The sequence below is a fragment of the Centruroides vittatus genome, unplaced genomic scaffold (assembly GCF_030686945.1).
Source record: "Centruroides vittatus isolate TY-2023 unplaced genomic scaffold, ASM3068694v2 scaffold_2979, whole genome shotgun sequence".
Classification (NCBI taxonomy): Eukaryota; Metazoa; Arthropoda; class Arachnida; order Scorpiones; family Buthidae; genus Centruroides; species Centruroides vittatus.
This window is the reverse complement of record NW_027122697.1, coordinates 47,178-67,290: the sequence shown is the minus strand read 5'-3', so window position 1 is coordinate 67,290 and position 20,113 is coordinate 47,178. Positions and strand designations below refer to the sequence as shown.

Genomic DNA, 20,113 nt, shown 5'->3' with positions numbered 1-20,113 from the left:
GTATTTTTTTTAATAAATTAAAAGATTTTTTAATAAAATTTTGAATTTCTCCATCTACAAAATGTGCCATTAGAGTAGGAAAGCTTCTCAAGTGGAGATAAGTTAGTGTTGTATTTTTATAGAAGAAATCGATGCTGACTCATTTTGTATAAAAATACACAAGATATCACAAGGCAGACATTTTAAAAATTTAATCTGATAAAAACTTACAGTAAAATTCTACACAATAACAACATCAGGCTGACAATATTTTTTTTGAAAAATTTCCACCGGCTTTAAGGATATTAGACATGTTCAGTTTCTTTACACTTCCAACATTCCAGGCAAGAAAGATACACAAATACCTTAAATATGTAATACAGGCCTGAACAAGCACCCATCTCCGAACATTCTGAACACGTGAAAAATTCTCAAAATTTATGCTTCCACAGGTTAACAATATATACATTAAAAAAATTAAATATGGCTAACAACCCTTAGACATTATCACGTCTACAAGGCACTTGTAGGATCCAAATAAAACAGATTATTTATTTATTTTTTTTTAAATTTTAAATATTAGGTAGTACAACTGTACACGTAACATTAATTACTTTTTTTAGCTTTCAGTTTCCATGTTCTTATGAGCCTAACAGCGAAATATAAAGAGAAAATATGTACCTGAAAACATAAAGTAAGAAAGACGTACCATAAGAGAGCTATGGGATAACCTTGCCATTTTTCGACATCCGTGCTATCTCTAGTTTGAACATAATGCCACATTTTCTTTAAAATAATATATACCGGCACCGATAACCGGACATACACCGAACAGAAATATACCAATGGCGTATGTTGTTACGGAAGTGACTTTGTTGCGCTTGATCCCTTTTAAACCTGGAAAGATGAAGACGAAGCTCGATAACCATATCCATTCCCATATTAATGGTTTAGGTATGTAAAGCTCTTCTAACTCCAAGATGAAGATGTCTAAACGATCCAGAATGTCTTCCGTTACTTTGGTACACATGGCTAGAAAGAGGACGAAGTGAAGAAAGATGCAGAACTTCAGACGGGATTTATAAAGGCCGCTGTAAAGATATCATTATATTGTATTATCACTAATATTCTACATGTTTATGATTATGTTTAACCCGTTTAAAACTAAAATCTCTTTAAAGTAAGAATTGCCCGCCTTTAAATTCCTATACTTTTATAGTTGATTAAGATATAAAAAAGGGTTATTTTTATCATAAAAATGCACTACGTATTATTCTTTACATTTAAAGAAATAGGTTAGCAAATAATTTGATATTAATTTAAAAAAAAGAAAGTAAAGAATCTGCAAGGTACTACTAATTACATAACGTTGTACAGTACACTTATATAGGCTTGTATGTACGCTAGATTCGATTTATTATCCAAAAAACTTACAAATTTTAAAATATATAACATTTAAAATGATATTTTCTTATTAAGAATTATTTATTATGATAAATTCTAAAATATTTTATAACAAGAAATTGATTATTTGCTTGGTTTTGTTATAATAAAAGTATGTATATATGCTGAAAAACTATATCATTTATACTTATAGAAACGTAAAGTCCGAGATTCAAAATGATTAAACATTGAAGTATCATTTGCTAAAGGTATTCTTGATGGTTAAGATTATTATGACAAGCTCTCTATGTTTATAAATACACTACACACTCAGATCTGTCGTTTAAAGCATCGATTAATGAATTTATCCCGTTTAAAAACTAAAATCAAAGTCATTCTTCGCGTAAGAATTGTTCTCGCGTATTAAATTACCTATAATTTATTTTTATAGCCAAATATACATAAAAGAAATTTAATAAATAAGTATATTATATGACTGATCGTGGTTAAATAGGTTTTAATTAATATATGTTATAGAGGCGATAAATAATTTTAAAGTGATTAAATAGAGAAGTCTGTCACCGTGTCAGGAGGGGGTATGTGAGGCGACAGAGCTGACAACTAAAAATATCTCGCGATGCTATTTACTAACCTTACTCGGTACTGGCTAGCTACTTTCTGACGAAAAAGAAAATCCATGCCGTCTGTAGCCACCACAGCCACGTCATTAGTCATCGGTGTGGCCACTTCCGTTTCTTCTGTACCTTCGGTTACTGTTCCCGCCATTTGGGACGTTTCTTATTTCTTCATTTATATATATACTTTTTTCGAGATACACTTTTGTTCATCGGATATTCCTCGCTATGCAAGGAGCGATGTTGGTACCTCTGGCGAGTGAATTACCACCGAATATGTGTCCTACCCTTTATATAAGTTAGCCTTCGAAGGGTTTACACTGCATAGCTCCGTTGAGATGATGAGAAACATTCCCGAATGATGATGATGCGACAGATCGAGTATCTAAATTCCGATGTTAAGCATATTTATGTCATACGTACAAATTTTTAAAGACACTCACGGCTAAAAATTTCTGATTACCGATTTAAGTATAGTGTTATACATAAACTTCTAGCAATGTAATACTTCTAGTGCATTTATAATTGAAAAATTCTATCGAGCAATCTAAGTAATCTGTTAACAATGTAAGAAGAATAAATCCGTAGATTTATTTATTTGTTAATTGTAAACAATGCTAAGTATCGAAGAAGATTGAGCATGTGGTAATCTAAATACAAAACGTGTATTTGTTATAGTTTTTCTATAAAAAGTAAGAAAAATTATGGTGATATAAAAATCTTTTAAATTATTTACTTATAAGAAAGTACAGCAAATGTAGTGAGCCTGCAGAGAAATCTATTCCACCAATGAAGAACAATCAAATATCACCCGTATAATAAAAATAAAATGGATAAATACTTTGTTCTTTGGGGTGCCATCTTGTATTGAAGATGCTTTTATATGTACAAAGGAAAAATGAAAGTCGGAGGCCTGCATTTTTCTGTATAAAAAATATACAAATAACATTAAAAAGTAGAGAAACAATTAGCAATTTTTAATTATTTCTTGAAATTTTCTGGCACCTCTATGAGAAGTACACACTGGCTGAGAACGGCACTATTGTAGCTTACAGTATTTTACATCAACAGAATTGACAACAATACATTACTTATCTTTATGTAAATAATAATTATCATCTATTTTTATCTACCAACATTTGTTAATTTTAAATCTATAGAACATATTTAATCGTATTTATCACGAGCATTAAACTAATTTTATAGTGACCCTTGGAAACTAGTTTTAATATACAGAAAAGTAACAGAATTTTTTACGTTGATGAAGTGATAAACGCTCTGTATTCGTAACTGCATGCAATATAATTCATAGAGATGATTTACATTGCATCTTTGATAGCCTACATTTAGCAATACTTGTCTTTAAGATGAGCAATGGAGTACGATCGTGCATGAAACTATGAAATCTAATTCAATTAGAAAACAACATTAGCCTATATCCTCGCAATGCTGAACAAACTACAGTTATTTATTGCAAACGTGTTAGTTTATTTAAACAGAGAACATAATAAGCTAATGGAATTTTAATACGCTAAACAAGGCTAAGAACTATAAAATGCAATTTACCATTTATAAAATATTTATTGTACTGTGTTTTCACAAGTGTGCAGGTAAAGCTAAAATGCGCAGAACTTTTATGTTTTGCTTGTTTTGATCATTTAAAAGCATGGGTCGGCACTAAAACTTTATAGCTTTAAAGCGTAAAATAAATCAACAAACGTCAGTTATACACGAAGTTAAAGAATGAGATAGTGAGAGAGAACTGAAATTTATGTATAAATTGGAAAATACAGCAGAATTTTACTTCTCCAAGCAAAATTTCTGTCTACACTTTGTCTTTTTTGTATTTAACTTTGCAATAAAAACATAAATTGGTGCAAGCAAAGTCGACGAATTCCCTAAAATCGTTTACAGCATTATGTGAGCCAAATATAAATTGCCTTTGAAAAAACTTTTAAGCTTTATTTCCTAATCTTAGTGCCTACTAATGGCCGAGCGGATAAAACCAGCGCAACAGTGTAATTGGTCCGGGTTTCGCACCCAACGAACAGACTGGAAGTTTCCGGGTTTTCTTCGTGTGTCCAATACCCATAGAATATCTTCCGGGAAACAACCTCCCTTAAGCAGATTTGTATTCAATTCAATAAAACTTGTAATAAATGTATAAGAGAGACTAGGACTGACTACCACAGTTTTTACTTTCGAATTTTTTAAGAAAACTTTTTGGTTACCGCCATCTTTTATCATATTTTATTTAAAGTCCAATTTTTATAATTAGTTATGGATAAGTGTAATTCCCTTTCCATCCTAATCGATTCCATTTAAAACTTTTCCGACTCAAAAAAGATCAGCTATGTAATGTACAGTACAGGAACTCTTGAAGACTTTTTAAAATATTCCCAAGTTTTTTTTATGATAAATTTAATGTCACGTTAGAGGCTAAACGAAATTCTTTTGCTTTATGCGTACATTCTGTACACGCTTTTTAATTTCCAAATTTCAATTAATTAATTTCGAAATTAATGAAATTACTAACGGATTTAATCCCAAAATATAGCGTTCGATGCCGAAGATCGAGCTGCCATCTGCATTTTATTTCAGTTACAAATATGAAAATTGTGTTCGGACGGGAAAAGAAACTTTCGTGAATTTATCGATTTATTTATATTCGTACTCGAAATATACAGAAAATGAGACGAAAATATTTATTAAAAAATTTAATCTCGGATAACAAGTTTAAGACTACGTCATCTGTTGTTGTGATCGAATAAACATGGAGAAGGTGCGAGGTGGCATAATCGTTTGGTTTATGTTTGCTGTTAATTACGAATTATTTAACGTGTACGAATGTAGAAAAATAACAGAAGACGATATAAAATCTTATAGGTATCGTTATTCATCATATAAAAGTAATATATTATAAAAATCATGCGTCGAAAATGGATGGTTACTGAAATATTGGTGGAAGTAACGTTTAGTTAATTCGTGTATATGTAGTTATATGTACGATTTATCTAAAGGTAACTTCCACCGTTAATATTAAAACAAATATGAATACACTATAGGCTCAATTCAAGCTCATAATGATACCTTTGGGACTTTAACAGAGCTGTAGAGCATACTCTTAGGAACAAAAAAGTCAAAGGAACCGTACCAGTATGTGTGACTCTTTGTGAGATATTTGTTTCCAAAGTCAGTTTTTGTATTCTCCATGTTCTGTTCCGTGCGTGGTCGTGCGGTTTGGTGTGAGTGATAGCGATCACTTTGGCATCTGTGTGGGGCAAGCCCACACACCCTCCTGAAACTATACAACATCAAGTCCTCCACAAATGGTTGAGTGGGCTATTCGAAGCTAGTATAGTTAAATAGTTAAATGCAGTACAGTAGACCCCCCTATAACATGGTAGATACGTTCCGTGTTATATGAATCCGTGTTGTATGAGTCACTTAAATACATGAGCCAATCACAGCTCGTGTGCCGGGCTGTGATTGGCTCATGTATTTAAGTGACTCATACAACACGGATTCATATAACACGGAACGTATCTACCGTGTTATAGGGGGGTCTACTGTAGTCTTGACAGAGCAATGAGACTCATGATCGTGTGCAATGTGATTTCGGAGAGCCTATATCTCGTGAAGGATCACGTGTAGAGGTATGATTCCTTTGACTTTTTTACTCCTATGCATATAGTCTATGGCTCTGATAAGATCCCTGTGGTCTTGTTCGGAGGCATAATTGTACTGCACGATCAAAAAACCTAAATTAATCATTCATTCAAATCTTTTTAACATACTGCAGTTAAAGTTGCAAATTAATGCATTCAATGAGCCATCATGCCTCGAGATCTGGGTGCACTTTGGCAAATCTCCTGCTAAAAGTGTCTGTGCATCTGATCTAAATATTATTCCATAATGTTTTTTTACAAATTAACATTGTAGTATTAGAAAGCAAATTCATTATGAGGTGTAATAAATATTTATGCAAAGTGTGTAGTTTGTATAAAATAGAGAAATAATAATGGTTGAAGTTCATTAAGACTCAATTACATTGCTACATTGATTAGTAGCTGCTTGCTAATGAATTTTTCTTGCTTCTATTAAACTCTTGTCAATGTAATTATTTTGGCTAGTAAACTTGCCTGACAATTTAGCTGAGTAAAGTTGAAGGCTAGGCTACTTTCTTGCGCACAAGTTTACTCACAAGTCAGAAAACTTGTTCTGTATAATCATGTAAAGCAAGTAAATCAGTACTTAGAAGATATACTACTACTGGCTGAAGTACTCGTGAAGTAACTTGTGAGCTTTTGTTTGTATTTTGAAAAAAAAAGCATGACGACAATTTTCCTCAAGAAATGTAATAAAAAATATTATTATTTGCTTAAGGAATTTAAATTATTTCTTTCAGAATTACATTTAGACCTGTCTGAGTAAAGACTCAATTTTTTTGTCCTTACAAAATATTGTGTCTTTAAACTCTAAAGTTAAAATTAGACTTGACAATGTTTCATATTGCCATACAGTTTAAAGAATATTACATTTTATTATTTTTCAGTATAGCTTTGAAAGCAAATAAACAAATTTACTAGCCCTGTGTAATTGATACTCACAGTGTGTGTGAGTGAACTTGTAAACTTGCAATCAAGTTTTTACACTAGCCAGTAGCTAGTAAACATGCCCAATGTAATCGAGCCTTTATGAGTTTAATGTCAAAGAAATGTTTGAAAAATATTTTTCTCTTTCATGCAACAGTATTACTAGAAAAATTTAATACATTACACTAGAGAGCAGACTTTTTTCAATAATTTTCTTCTTAATAGAAATTAAATTTATATATATTAATTATATTTGAAAGGATTTTCTTGAATAACATTGTTTAAAGTATAAATCACATTCATAAAGCAAATGACTTACATTTTACATGTCTCTTATTATATGTTTATTGGAAGTTTTAGTAATCTTGTTTCCAATTTTAAATAAATAATTAAAAACTTGATCTATACTATCCCAATCAACAATGATTCAGTGAATCTTATTACCATATACACGTTTCCACTATGTTTTTAGAATTAAAATCTTACAGAAAGATTTTATGAATTCGTAAAAATAATTAGATTCTATTTTTGCTTTATTGGAGATGGACTTCAGAATTTGGAGAAGAAAGATTTAAAATGTAAATAGAATTATGTACAGTAAGTTGAAGTTAAAATATATTAATAACATAAATATGCACGTTAAGCATCAATGTTGATTTATTTACTTGGGATTAAAATAAACAAAAAATGCATAAATTTACTTTGTATCTTTAGGCAAATAAATTTTGTTGGTCTTTGATGGCTGGATGGCCAAGGTAATTAAGATATCAGCACTAGAGGACCTGGGATCAAAACTAGGAGGTAACATCCAGATGAAGTGGTTAATGTATTATCATACCACTCTGAGGACTTGGGAAGGAATCTGGATGGGTCAGAAACTCCAGGAATTTTTCAGAGGTTGGTCTGTCCTGGATATGTCCTGACATATCCAGGACACCATCCAACTGTCCCATTGTTGGTCTGGCCAAACCCATAATGAATATGATTAAAAAAACCCTCAGTACCCACAGAACAGAAAGAGAAAGTTTGTTGGCCAGTTTTAATGATAGTCTACAGTGATTTATTTGAAATTTGATATGTTATAATCTAAAATAAAATCAAACTTAGATTAGAAGAATGCATTTTAAATAACAAAAATATATGATTTTTAATTAATAAATTTTATCAATTTATTTATATAATGATTTTAAAATATCTGACTATAATATACATTTTTATTAAAACAGTAATAATAATAAATAATAATTTAATATTTTCAGGGAACAAGTTGTACAAATGTTTCAGCATGCTTACAACAATTATTTAACAAATGCTTATCCTTATGATGAATTAAGGCCATTATCTTGTGATGGAATGGACACATGGGGAAGTTTTTCATTAACCCTTATTGATGCTTTGGATACATTAGTCGTGATGGGCAATTATAGTGAGTTTCGTAGAGTTGTAGAAAAAATCATCAGTACTGCTGATTTTAATACCAACATCAATGTATCAGTTTTTGAAACAAATATCAGAGGTATGGTGACTTATAATTTTAATTATTTTTAATGTTATTAAAATTTTTACAATAGAGGTTCTTCCAAAAAGAATTCTATCATTTTAAATTATTGTAATTATGTTAATTATTATCTGAGAACATTATAATGTACATTAAAACATTAGAAAATGTCTAAGTTTTTCATTAGCCCATTAAAATTTCTCAATGAATGTACCTTGTATCACATTGCACACATCCAACTGACACTCATATTCTTCCTATACTCACTACATCATATCTATTGTCACTCTTTCCACAGCAGCCACAATTCTATAGCTCCACAGCTGTATTCTGCAGTTCCTGCAGACTATTTGTGGATTATTATCTTACATGAAATTCATAAAACTTGTAATTGTTTAAGATTTGATGAATACAAAATTATATCTTCTTCCATGCAAAATATTATGTATAATATTTTGCATGGAAGAAGATATAATTTTGGATGGATTAAATATTAATATAATTTATTTAAATATAAATATTATAAAATTATAATAATATTATAATATAAAAATATTATAATTTTGCATGGATTAAATATTACATTGTAAACATTTCTTTTCCTAAGACAGTGAGAAGTAAATATTTATATACAGTATAGACTGATGATTTCATGTGATGTCATGTAAGGAAAATAATTTTATAAGTAAAACTATGATTCAATTAATTTAATAAACCAAAACTCTAAGCAGCTTGGCAATTTTGTTGAAATGATCAAATTTGGAATAAATTCTGTGCATTTAAAGAAACCATTGAGCATCAGAGATCTTATTATTGCAGAAAGAAGAAAGACATCTCAGTCAGACTAAACATATAGCATTTTAGTTATACAGTGGAATCTCGCTTAACGAGCATAATTTGTTCCAGAGTCTTACTTGTAATGCAAAACACTCATTAAGCAAAACAATTTTTCCCATAGAAATTAATGTAAAATATGATAATGCACTCCACGCTGAAAAATATACTCAAATATTTTATGTATAATGTTTATTCAAAGAAAATTATACAATACACATTGTTAAGGAGCATGAATCATCATCATTTCTTCTAGCGTGGACTGAACCAACCTGTAATGAGAATTAGATTTGCAGAAAACCAAAAAAATCAGATAATTTGTCCAATAAACACACCTAACGACATGCCAAATTCTTGGGCTATGCAACATAATTATATTCATAGTTTACTTTCTAATAGCAAATTCATCAATCCAATCTAAAGCTAGGTTGCAAAATCAGATTGAAGTTGGAGCAATGTTAAAAGCAATCTGTCTTGTCCAAGCATGAAGTTAAAATTTAAATCTGACTATTGGGACATTCCAATTATCAATGCTGACTAAACGCCGATCTCAATGTTCTTTCCTTTTTTCATTCTTTTTTTCAACGTTGAAGTGGCGCTGTTGTCAACGCCGACTCAACACACTCAGCACTCAACAGATATGTTGACTGCTACTTTCTAATGAATTGTGGGTAATTGGTGTGACATTCAAATGGAATCTATCTTGCTGAGAATAGAATTATGGGAACTAAGCACTTTATATTCGAGTTGGAACGTCATTGATGATGTCAAATTGTTGGTTTCAACACTTGTGTTGAAAATTGGAATGTCCTGTATTGGTTTGAGTTGAGGTAGTAAATATGGCTATAAGTATTAAGAAAATACTGCTTTTTTTAACCGTTTCTTAAAGATACATTGTAATACTGTACCTATTTTTATATCCACTTTTTGATTTTGGATTAAAAATTTTATAGGTGCTTATTTTTTAGTGAAAGATTAGGATGACAATGTGTTTGTTTTGTTGATATTGTTATTTAGATTATAAAAAGAATAAAAGACAGTCTTATGTATTTTTAAGAATATGTAAGAATCACATAACTGTTTACTGCATTAATGATGATCTTGTGATTTAGATATAATTTGAGTATGCAGCTTAGTTGAAGCAAGCATGTTTTCAAGTATTCATTTTATTTGTGTATTACATGTAGGAAATGCATTAGATTGTTCCTTCTCTTTTCAAGACTATTATATAAAAGCATGCAATTTTTTGAATTGTTTATTATTATTATATTGTGTTATTTGTGTAAATTGATTTCAATTTGATTTAATTCTTTCAGTTGTAGGTGGTCTTTTATCAGCTCATCTCTTATCTTTTAAAACTGGATTAGAACTAGAACCTGGATGGCCATGTTCTGGACCATTATTACGTTTAGCTGAAAATATAGCACGGCGTTTACTACCAGGTAATTTCATTTCATTAAAAAAAAAAAGATGTTTATATAATTGATAAAAAATATTTCTAAATATTCAAATTTTTAAATTTAAGTCAAAGATTTTTATAGAAAGTGTATCAAAATTTAAATATTACATCTTTTAATTATCTTTGTTTTGCACTATATTTCCAACATTTATTGTAATTATACTCTACATTCAGATTTTATTCCATTAGATATTCATAATAATTATTATTATATAAGACTGCAAGTTATACTTTACTGTTATAATTTAAATAGTTTTTGAAATAATTATTTTTTAAGCATTTCAGACTCCAACAGGGATGCCTTATGGAACTGTAAATCTCCGACACGGAGTACCGCCAGGAGAAACAGCTGTAACATGTACGGCGGGAATTTCAACATTTATTGTCGAATTTGGTACACTGAGTAGACTTACCGGAGATTCAATATTTGAAGAAACAGCCATGAAAGCTTTAAATGCTTTATGGGATAGAAGATCATCTGTTGGCTTGGTATAAAAGCTTTTTACTATAATAAAAATTTTACAATTTAATAAAACGTTATTGAAGCTATTTAATTATTACAAATAGGTTGGAAACCATATAAATGTTCAAGAAGGAAAATGGACAGCATTAGATGCAGGAATAGGGGCAGGAGTTGATTCTTATTATGAATATTTAGTCAAAGGATCAATTTTACTTCATAAACCTGAATTGATGAAAATGTTTAAAGGTATCCCTTAAAATGTAATTATGAATCAAATATTAAATTTAATTAGTGAAAATTGATAAATTTAAATTTGCCAGATAAATGCCTTTTTTGTGATCGTAATCAAATTCATATGGTTGGTCTTTTGTATGAGTTCTTTATGGATATTGTGATTAATTATAAAATTTATAATTAAATTCCAGGACAATATTTTTTATTGTAACACATCTTTTTAAAATTATCATTTAAAGTAACTTCCTCTTTGAGAAGCTACATATATATGTTACTGGCAAAACCTGATTTTACACCAAACTAGTTTTGCCTAGGCCAAACTAGTTTGGCGTAAGCGTGTCAGGCCAAAGTAGTTTAGAATTATTATTCAAGTATATTAATGGTTAATTTAAGTTCATCATAAAACACAAATAAGTTCATTTTTAATTTTAGTTTGATTTTAAAAGTTATTTTTATTATTTCGTTTGAATATTTTGAAAATATTTTCAAAAGTTAGTTACCTTTAAAAGTGCATGGCTTAATAAAAAAATACAAATTGATAAGTACTGATTAGCTTATTTTTATTTTATAGTTTTGTACAAGTGTTGTGTCACTTCTAATCAATACCGTTTTTGGTTAATGTTACCCTAGGTATCAAAGATGGTGGCTCGTCTCCGATTCCAGCGATCAGAAGACAGGGAACAGTGGGGACGCACATTCTAACCTAACCTAACCTATTCTAATAATTTGGTTGCTAATAATTATGGTAATTTATTAGAATAGGTTAGGTTAGAACGTGCATCTCCACTGTTCTCTGTCTTCTGATTGCTGAAATCGGAGACGAGCCACCACCTTCGATATCTAGGGTAACATCAACCCCGTTTTTTATAATTAAGTAGACTATGTTTGAATAAATATTGTTCATCTAATTGATTGCTTTTTAATTTTATTTTAACTATTAATATATTTAACCATTAATATACTTGAATAATAATTCTAAACTAGTTTGGCATAAAATCGGGTTTTGCCAGTAACATATATATGAATGATATATCATTTATCACATGCAAATTTGCTATCATATGCATTTAATAGCCTCTATATTCTTGAAGCATCATGGTTTTGGCATCACGTTGATCTGGATAAAAAATAATTTGTAGAAATAAAATAATAATAATAAATAATTTAGCAAATCTGTATGTACTTTGTCAAAAAATATTTAATCACTACCATAAAATTAGGCCATATATTTAGTAAGAACTAGCAACTCTTTTCATCAACATTTTATAATGTTTCTTTCTAACTATGAAATTATTCTTCCATGAAATAAAGTCAGATAAATCAATTCACATGTATCAATCAATGAAGGAATTTGGACTATTATTACTCCTTCAAGATTTTCACAATTCTCCCAAAATTTCACAAAGCATTTAAAAACATGTTTGTCATTCGATCCTACTGATCTTTAGAACTAAGCAGACAAACACGAACAGTAACAAAAAAACTTTATTAAAAAGGTGAGAACTGTTACCGACATCCTCGGCCAACATCCAGGCAAAAACCCGCGAACTTTTGCGCCACTTTTTTACGTTGCCAGCCAACATCTTGTTGGCAAGTGTTGCCAGGCAGTGTTCGGGATCTCTGGCGCTGGCGGCCACACATGAAAATGATAGGAAACATTATTACATAGTTGTTTTAGCAGTTCATAAATTTTAATGTTTACTATTAAATTCTTTCTACAAACAATGATAATTTGTTCAATATAAAAATTTCATAAGATGACTGTACAATGACAACACATGAATGGTCTTAAGAGGTTCAGATGTTGGAATGTTCAGATATCTCACCGATAAGTTGAATTTTATTGTATAAACTTTTACATATTTTACAATGTAGAAGCAATAATGTAAACAACTAAATGTTGTACACTTCAAATCAAGGAATGGTTCTAGTTAAGATCTCAGTATTAATTTATATAGTGTAGACTAATTCTCTACTTAAATTTTTTTTAACACAAGTGGATATTAAAATATGACTACTGTATCAGTGACAAACAATTGAAACAAAAAGAATATTTCCATCTTATTTAATTTGCAATTAATTTAAAATGCATGTAATCCAAATTAATATTTAAAAACTAATAAAAAGATTAAGTTATATTTAAATTACATAGATATATATTTACAAGTTCATAGTGATATTTTAATTAATGATTATTTTAATCAAAACAATGATTTGATATAATCAAATTTTTTAAATTTATAATTGATTTAAATACCTTATGGATGTTTAACCCTAACTTATTACTTTGTTAGAGTATTATCGGGTGATTTCAAAATATATGAAGAGCGACGACTGGTACATGTGGGTTAGTATGGGAAGTGGCCAAGTGACCATGCCTATTTTTCAGTCTTTAGAATCATTTTGGCCAGGTCTTTTAGTAAGTGTAAACTTATTTTTAAATTTTACATCATTAATAACAATTTCCTTCTTGAACATGAAGTGTTTTATGTTATGATCACAGGCTGTTATGTTATTTTCTTTGAAAGACCCTCTTTGGAGAAATTGATCAAGCACAGAAAACTCTGTATAATTATCATCAGGTGTGGAAACAGTATGGTTTTACCCCAGAATTCTATGACATAGTTCGAGGACAAGTTAACAACAGGCGAGAAGGATATCCACTACGTCCAGGTAAAAAGATAAAAATTTTAATATTTTATACTTTTCATGTAGGTGAATATTTAAAATAAAGTTTTTTTATTTTTAGCATAATTAGAATACACAAAAATATTCTTATTTAGATTTTCAATTAAATGTATTCAAATCTGTAGTCAAAAAACTGATTTACATTAATCATTATATTGATATATATTTCTGCAAATGATAATAAGAATTTATGCAAATTATTGTTAATTTAAGGTTTCCAAAATTGGTTTTCACAATATATAGAATGATTTTAATTGAAGTTCCATATTCAGAGCACTCTGTAGTTATAATCAATAAGCTGACTAACATAAAAATTTGTACACAGACTATGAAAAGGATTTAAAAAATAATAATAATTAGTTCAAAACTTTCTTTAGGGACTCTATACAAAAAGCAAAAATGCATTTATTTGTTCCACAAAGGGCATTCTTCTGCAGAGGTTGTTTACTGATGTAAGGAATGTTACTGAAGGTTACTCCTATTATTGTTTAGGAATAAAATTTGAAGGCACTGAACAGTGTGTTCTATAGCTGGCCACAACCTGTTCTCCAGTGATGCTTCACATAGGCAATGTAATAGGATCATTTAAGTCTGCCAAAGTTGCAACATTTTCATGATTCCTTAAATGGCCCCACAATCAGAAATTACATGGATTCAGATCCACATCATTCTTTTCACTGACATATACTCTTAACATTAAGTGACATTTTAATCTGTTACTTTAAAAGGTTGGTCTTCATTATTTGTTGTGTTTTGTTTCATGTATTTTCTTGTAAAGCACATCCTAGCAGAAGTTTCAGAAATAGATTTTTTTCCAGTCTGCATACAAATTTTAGTGTCAATCCACTTATCGGTTACAGTATGGAGTGCTCTGAATAGGGAAACTGATATGGTCACACTGTATTTGCATGTTGTAGAATTCAAATGACAAATAAAAACATCTTAATTCATTATATTATTAACATATCAGAATAATATAAATCTTCAGAAATGATTTGTCTTTTTATAATTGTTTAACTACTCTTTCTATGAATTAAGTTGAAATATAAAATGTTTTCATTTTTCAACAGAACTAATAGAAAGTGTTATGTATCTTTATCGAGCCACGAGAGATCCTCATTTGTTAGAAATTGGAGTTGACATACTTAAATCTATCCAGCATAGTGCCAGAACAGATTGTGGATATGCAACTGTAAGTACTAAGTGTTTACAAGATTTATAAAAATAATCAGATACAATAAAAATTATATATAGTGTTTTCCTAAATTTTCATATCTGATAAATAGACTTGCATTAATGAGCTTTCAAAATAAAATTTTCAATAAATTCTGTTATTGTAAAGAAACTTAGAAATAAACAATAACACAAAATATTCTAGGTTTACAAATATTTTGTTTCAGAAAATTATAAATAAAATAGAATTTTGATTATTAAATTATTTGAAAAACAAGAATAAAATAAAGTATTCAATGATGAGATTCTAAAATGAATAACATTAGTTGCTTCTAGGATGTTTGTGTCCTAGAAATAATTAAACAGGAGTCACCCTGGCTTTTTTATAGCAATTGCCAAACCCATTCATCAAACTAGAAAGTTATTTGCTTGTTGTGACTTTTTCTACCAACCTGAAATGAAAGGATAACAGATAAAAACTCTGCATTTTTTTTTTTTTATATTATGACTGAGTTTCTCAAGCAACTTTATTCTTGTGTATTAACAGTAAAATTTTATTGGACCAAGACTGATTCATTTTCTATGACACTGTTCTCTGGCTATTCATCACTCCAATTGAGAGAGAAATATAATTTTCAAAATTGCAAATTTTGTGGCAGGCAGTGTGATCCCTGCAAAGTATTTTCAGTTTGTAACTATCACAATTTATGATCAGACTTGTATGGTAGAGTCAAAAGTGAACCAAACTTTTGGTACTGGTTTTATTACACAATACACAGAAACTTACATCATGTAACCTTAAATAAGCTCCTGTATCTAAAATGCTTCTGCCAACATCCATATCACTTGCTGCTGGAATAAAAAAGAAAAGAAAAAATCCCATGTACTCATGCTAGTGACCTTGAATCTCAAAAATTAAAATCTCATTTTCTAAGCAATATTTTCTTTTTTCATTGTTTTGAATAACTCCAACAATTCAGAAGTGTGTGTGTGAATGATGACTAGATGGATGCCATGTTTGTTTTTGTGCTAGAAAATTCTAGGCTAAATCTCATGAGTAAGTGGAAAAAGTTTTCTAGAGATCTTTACAGAATCTCTAGAAAACTTTTCCTGTCAATTAATTAAATTTGCTTGGTTGCATTGAATGTGATTCATTTTCATTATTTTCATCTGGACCTGATAAATGAACGATGATATACGTCACAAGTATCTCCTTCCAATTCTAACAACTCTTCTATAATGAAGAGCCTCAAAAACTGATGGTTGGCTGATCAAGACAAAGCCTACCATGCTAGGAACCTGGAATCAAATCCAGAAAAAAGCCCCTGGGAGTTTTTCATGGGCAGTCTGTCCTGGATATGTTGGGCCCCATCCCTCTCCACTCAACATACCTTCATTGTGGGCAGTAAGAGAGTCTAACTCACTCTTTCTAAGAGAAGTGGTAAAATCAATGCCAAATTGGACACATCAAATACTGATTCATATTGGATAAATGATGTAAAGTTTTTGTAACAAGTAATCAAAATACATTTGATTAATACATAGAAAAATCTTACTGTCTTGGTCAACCAACCATCAATATCCAATGTAGATTAAATTTAAATAATTTTAGTATTTTAAAGGGACTGACAAAAAATATTTAACCTTTATGCTTGTGCACAAAGTAAACAAACTGTAGATAAAAATATATTTTAGCTAGTTTTTATGTAAATAAAGTAATCATCATTTAATTGAATTTATTTTTTCTTAGATAAAAAATGTCCAAGATCATCGAGTAGAAGACAGAATGGAATCTTTTTTCCTAGCGGAAACCACAAAATATTTATATTTGCTCTTCGATCCATCAAATTTTATTCATTCAAATGGTAGCTGTGGCGAAGTGATTAAGACTGTGGGTGGAGAATGCATTATCGGTTCGGGCAGTTATATATTCAATACCGAAGGGCACCCAATAGATACTGCCGCAGTTTACTGTTGTAGTGCGGAAAAGAAAGAACAGGATAAATTACAACAAAATTTTCAAGACAGTTTAGATTTATTATCGATCTTGGAAATTTCGGAAACAGACAATTTTTTAAACATTTTTCAGAAAAGCCAGAAAAAATACTCTACAAAAGAAAAAGGATATAACATTTTTCCACCAAAAACAGAGAATCTTATAAATTTAGATAGAGATGACAACATAACAGAGAGTGCACAGCCAGTGTTTTTTGATTCAATGGACAAAATAACAGAATCTCCTACAGAGAGCGATAAAGAAAATTTATCTTCGGAATCTGAACCAAATACGTTAAAAAACAAAATAATTTTGCAGTCTAATTTTGAAAGTACCATTAAAACTATTGACGATTCAACAGGTGAAGAAGACTTAGAAATACAAAGCAGTTGGAATGACAATTCTCAGATTACCTCAGATGACAAAATGTCTCATAAAAATGAAGGCATTGATGACAGTGATGACGATGACAAAGAATCGGTATTACATTCCTCATCTTCGGATTTCAATTCCAGTGATATTTCTATTTCCAATCCTATTAAAATCATTCCTGTTTCACCTCAAGTACCTCTTACTAAACTTCCTACAGACAATAAACTTCCTACCTCATCCAGTCCGTGGGAATTACTCTACTGTCCAGCACAGCAATTTCTTGCCAGGTTATGTCTAAAAGGTGAAATGTTTAATATTAATTAAATGACGCAGTTTTGTAATAGTATATTTATATGGAAGAATCTCGTTTTAACCGATTGCTCATACTGCTGAGAATCTGTTACTCAACCTCCTACATATAAAGAAACACCTGTTCTTGAGATCTCAATTCTTTACCCTATAGAAACATGTTACAAGATCGTATATTATAACATAAAAGTGTACAACAAAGCTGACAGAAACTGCATATACTATAAGCACAAGCAAATTACATATTTTAATTAATTAACACTTCATTTGACATCACAATTTGTTAAAAAATGCATCCATGTTGGTGTGTTTCGATGATGTTTTTCTGCTTATTGAATGTTGTATTCAATAGGCAGAAAAACATCATCAAAACTGCTTGATATTAGTAATGTCACATACAGCCTGTTTGTTTGTGCTGAAGCTCATCACGAATTGGAAAGACTCAATGGCCTTGCTAAATTTCAGACTACATTTAGACCAGCATCAGAATGTTCACTACTTGGTCCTTCTCAGTTGGATTCTCTTTGTGCATATCCCAGATGTAACAAGTGCATCATCAAATTCCCAGAAACACCCCAAATATTACCTAAGTATTGGAAAAAAAAGTTTACAATAGATGGAGTAAAGGATTTTTCTAGCCCCAAGTTATGGATCCACTAAAAGGAGGTAAAATTACAATGGATTTTTCGCAGGTCTCACCAAATCATTGTTCGGCAATCTTCTAAAACGAGATTGTACTGTAATTGCTTTCAGAAGTCCAATTAATAGTCAAATCCATATGTCATCATTTATAGTTGCCAAAATACACTTATTCACTGTCTTTTTACAGATGAATCTTAGAGAAAAACACTTTGCAATATGATTTTTTTAAAATAATTTACTTAATACGTAATTTGTGTTACTTATTTTTGTCGGTGTGGATAACATAAAATGAAGTTTGGTGTTTGGAATGTTATAGATTTTGTGAAAACAAAAACGAATTTTATTTTGTGTAATTTGAATTTTTATGAGGACATTTTGAATGTAAACGAATAGCAGACATTGGTTTGTTGTTTAATTGTTTAAATCATTTGTATTTGCTGCTAATTCCAATAATGCTGTTTCTTCAGTTTTAATTCATTCATTCCACATAATTGTGATTATAAAAATTCTGCATTGTTACACTTTCACTAACACACAAAAACATTGCTGTATTGGAGTCAAAGAAGAATTCAATATCAGTTCTCTAATACTTTTGGACTCAAAGTCTAGCGTCAGTGGATTTATCACCTTACAAGCCCAAATGGTAGTGTTTGAAATTTGAAGTGTCAATGAATGCTCTAATTTTACTTTACCTCAGTTTTCTACCTTTTATACTGTTTTTTTCTAATTTTCAATTCTCATTAATCACTGTATGCAAAGTATTGATACTGTTTACTCTGTAAATAATTGAAAGTATGAATCAGTTGTAAATTTTGTTATAATTTATAACATGGAAGAGATTAATTTCTAAAAAGTTTGTATTTTGTGAGGAAAAAAAGTACAGTTAATATCTTAAAATTGTTAAGATGTTGTTCAACTCTGATTTAACATAGAGATGATTTGTTATCAAAATAAACATTCCAATTGTTCTAAAGTTGTTATTTTCTTGAGTAATGTTTCAGAAATTAATAAATATTTAATTAAAACAGATTAAAAAAGTATCCTTACACTTGATATGAATAAAGAATAGAATGTGGACATTTTAAAAAATTTTTCAAAAAACACAGCTTATAACACAATGTATTGCTAAACAATACATTTGTTAACACACATCTTGGGTGTAGAACCATAAATAACAATTTTTCAATAATAGAACGAGTATTCCTATTATATTAAACCCAATTTGGAACAATAAGCAGATATGTAAAATTCCAATTATATAAAAATTGGACCAACCAAAAATTTACTAAGTCCCATTTTCTGAAATTTAGTTTCACAGTTGCTTATAATTCTATATCCATGATATATATAAATTGCACTAATTCAGTGCTTATTGATAACCTAAATGACGATGGCGAATGTTAGTAGTAAAGTATCGTTTATTGGTGCTTGAAGTGTCAAAAGAAATTAATACTTTTAATTCATAATCGAATGAATAAAAACAAAAAAATATTTAAAGAATTTGTAGATTCAGTGGAGGGGTCTTTCTACTTTGAGAAGTGGACAAACTAAGCTTAGGTAAAAACCTCGAAAAATATTTATATATAATCATTTTGGGATGCATAATTTTAAACAGTTTGTTTCATTTTGTTTTTGAATACATAAAAATATAAATTGATGGAATCATCTGAATGAATTTTGATTTATCATCGTAATTTAAAATATACTAAAATTCAAATATGTCCAAAGTTCAATTTCTGCAATTTCACTACAAAAATTCTAAAATAACTGTTATTATTAGTGCTTCTTACCCTTTTAATTAATATTACAGTATTTACTATATCAATCATTCATTCTCATTACATTGAGGAATT

General features: G+C 29.7%; 2 protein-coding genes across 3 annotated transcripts; one reads left to right on the top strand and one right to left on the bottom strand.

Annotated features, from left to right (window-relative positions):
* Window positions 1-176: 176 nt before the first annotated feature.
* LOC136988005 (protein jagunal-like) lies at window positions 177-2,489 on the bottom strand. Its single transcript, XM_067285776.1, is given in 3 exon segments — window positions 177-762; window positions 764-1,070; window positions 2,015-2,489. Coding segments are annotated over 3 exon segments (618 nt in total). The 5' UTR covers window positions 2,149-2,489; the 3' UTR covers window positions 177-585.
* Window positions 2,490-4,644: 2,155 nt separating this feature from the next.
* LOC136988009 (ER degradation-enhancing alpha-mannosidase-like protein 2) lies at window positions 4,645-19,233 on the top strand. 2 transcript variants are annotated; one of them, XM_067285780.1, is made up of 9 exons: window positions 4,645-4,883; window positions 7,852-8,108; window positions 10,241-10,366; window positions 10,661-10,872; window positions 10,951-11,092; window positions 13,375-13,499; window positions 13,609-13,753; window positions 14,839-14,960; window positions 16,692-19,233. In XM_067285780.1, the coding sequence occupies exons 1-9, from the start codon at window positions 4,771-4,773 to the stop codon at window positions 17,631-17,633; spliced, it is 2,184 nt and encodes a 727-aa protein (XP_067141881.1). In that variant the 5' UTR covers window positions 4,645-4,770; the 3' UTR covers window positions 17,634-19,233. The 2 variants fall into 2 exon arrangements, with proteins under 2 accessions (XP_067141881.1, XP_067141883.1); XM_067285782.1 differs by lacking the exon at window positions 4,645-4,883 and adding an exon at window positions 4,927-5,017.
* Window positions 19,234-20,113: the final 880 nt, after the last annotated feature.